The sequence below is a fragment of the Protomyctophum bolini genome, assembly GCF_963924005.1.
Source record: "Protomyctophum bolini genome assembly, contig: SCAFFOLD_245, whole genome shotgun sequence".
Classification (NCBI taxonomy): domain Eukaryota; kingdom Metazoa; phylum Chordata; class Actinopteri; order Myctophiformes; family Myctophidae; genus Protomyctophum; species Protomyctophum bolini.
This window is the reverse complement of record NW_027665374.1, coordinates 10001-11636: the sequence shown is the minus strand read 5'-3', so window position 1 is coordinate 11636 and position 1636 is coordinate 10001. Positions and strand designations below refer to the sequence as shown.

The 1636-nt window shown below is 48.1% G+C and overlaps 1 protein-coding gene across 1 annotated transcript in view; it reads left to right on the top strand.

The window, feature by feature from the left end:
• Positions 1-541: 541 nt before the first annotated feature.
• Positions 542-1636, top strand: part of LOC308312297 (androgen-induced gene 1 protein-like) — a gene marked incomplete at both ends in the record, with an annotated part of 11039 nt that continues 9944 nt past the window's right edge. The window contains one exon of the mRNA XM_080794662.1: positions 542-682. Within this exon, the coding sequence (XP_080650788.1) occupies positions 542-682 (141 nt within the window). The remainder of the gene's footprint in view (positions 683-1636) is intronic.

Genomic DNA, 1636 nt, shown 5'->3' with positions numbered 1-1636 from the left:
CATCCATCCATCTATCCGTGCCTCAGTCAAGCAGCGTTTCGGCGTTGCTGGGGCAACTGCATCCATCCTCTTTTCTTCCGCCTCCTCCTCCTCCTCCTCCTCCCCCCCCCCCCCCCCCCCCCTGCCCTTATGACTGCGCATAGTTAACACGCAACCTCCTGTGCGTCGCAGGCACCCCCCCCCCCCCCCCACACACACACACACACACACACACACACACACACACACACACATCGAATCCCCATCGCAAAATAACACGGAAGCCGGAAGGAAGGAGGGAGAGAGAGAGAGAGAGAGAGAGAGAGAGAGAGCGCAGAGGAACGGGGGATCAGAGGAGAGGAGAGGAGACGAAATTTGAGCTGGGGGTCCAGAGAGAGAGAGAGAGAGAGAGAGAGAGAAAAAGAGAGAGCTACGGAGAGAGATAGATAGATAGATAGAGAGAGAGAGAGAGAGAGAGAGAGAGAGAGAGAGAGAGGCAGCATCACCACCACCACCATTCACCACCATCTCCCATCTCTCCATCATCCTCATCATCGTCATCATGGCGTTGATCCCGTGCCAGGTGCTTCGCGTGGCCATCCTGCTGTCATATTTCTCCGTGCTGTGCAACTACAAGGCCATCGACATGCCGGCGCACCAGACCTACGGAGGCAGCTGGAAGTTCCTCACCTTCATTGACTTGGTAAGAAGAACACACACAACCCGATGCTCGTGGTGATATATTTATATATATAGGCCTACCGGTATATATGGTGCATGAAATAACCCCTGTAAATATTATAGGCATATAGCTATACGCTCGCCTCGTATAGCGACGCGCTGTCCATTATTTGGTCCACAAAATAACGAAAAGCATAATGGGTTAGGCAGGCTACTTACTGTACTACAGCTAGCTTAACGTGCGTCCCGTGTGTGTGTGTGTGTGTGTGTGTGTGTGCAGGTGTAAACGTGAGCCGCACATGCGTCCGTATGTGTTTGTTATCCCTCAACTATTATTAGGCTTATGTTGTTTATTTTTTGATCTCTCTCTCTCTCTCTCTCTTCCTATTCATTATCTGGCTGCTACAGACAGACAGACAGACAGACAGACAGACAGACAGACAGACAGACACACACACAGACAGGCCCTGTTTTGATGCTTCCACTCCACCAATCATGGCTGACTGGGTGTCAGTTACCTGTATATACTGACTCTGCAGGCATCACGTAATAAAGGACAGTCTATGCAGCCTATTGAAGCTGAAAGACAGTTTTCTTGAAAAACCTCATGTTTCTGTTTATGTCAGTGCAGTTCTCAAACATGTTCATGTCAAGGAGGACCCCCCCCCCCCATCTGAAAATATATTGTTTCAGGGACCCCCCCCACCCCCCCCCCCCAGAAGCGAAAATATCTGAGTTTATAAAACGTTCGCTCTGAAAGAATATATATTCAAAGATTTGTGCCACTTTTCCACGATAAAAAACAAAAAACAGCAGACCTATATATACAAGCTCGTAGCGCGGCAGTCCTACCCCCCCCATGAGACTTACAAATCCCAAATGTTTATAAACAAATCCCAAATGTTTGTAAACAAATCCCAAATGTTTACAAACAAATCCCAAAATGTTTATAAACAAATCACAAATGTTTATAAAC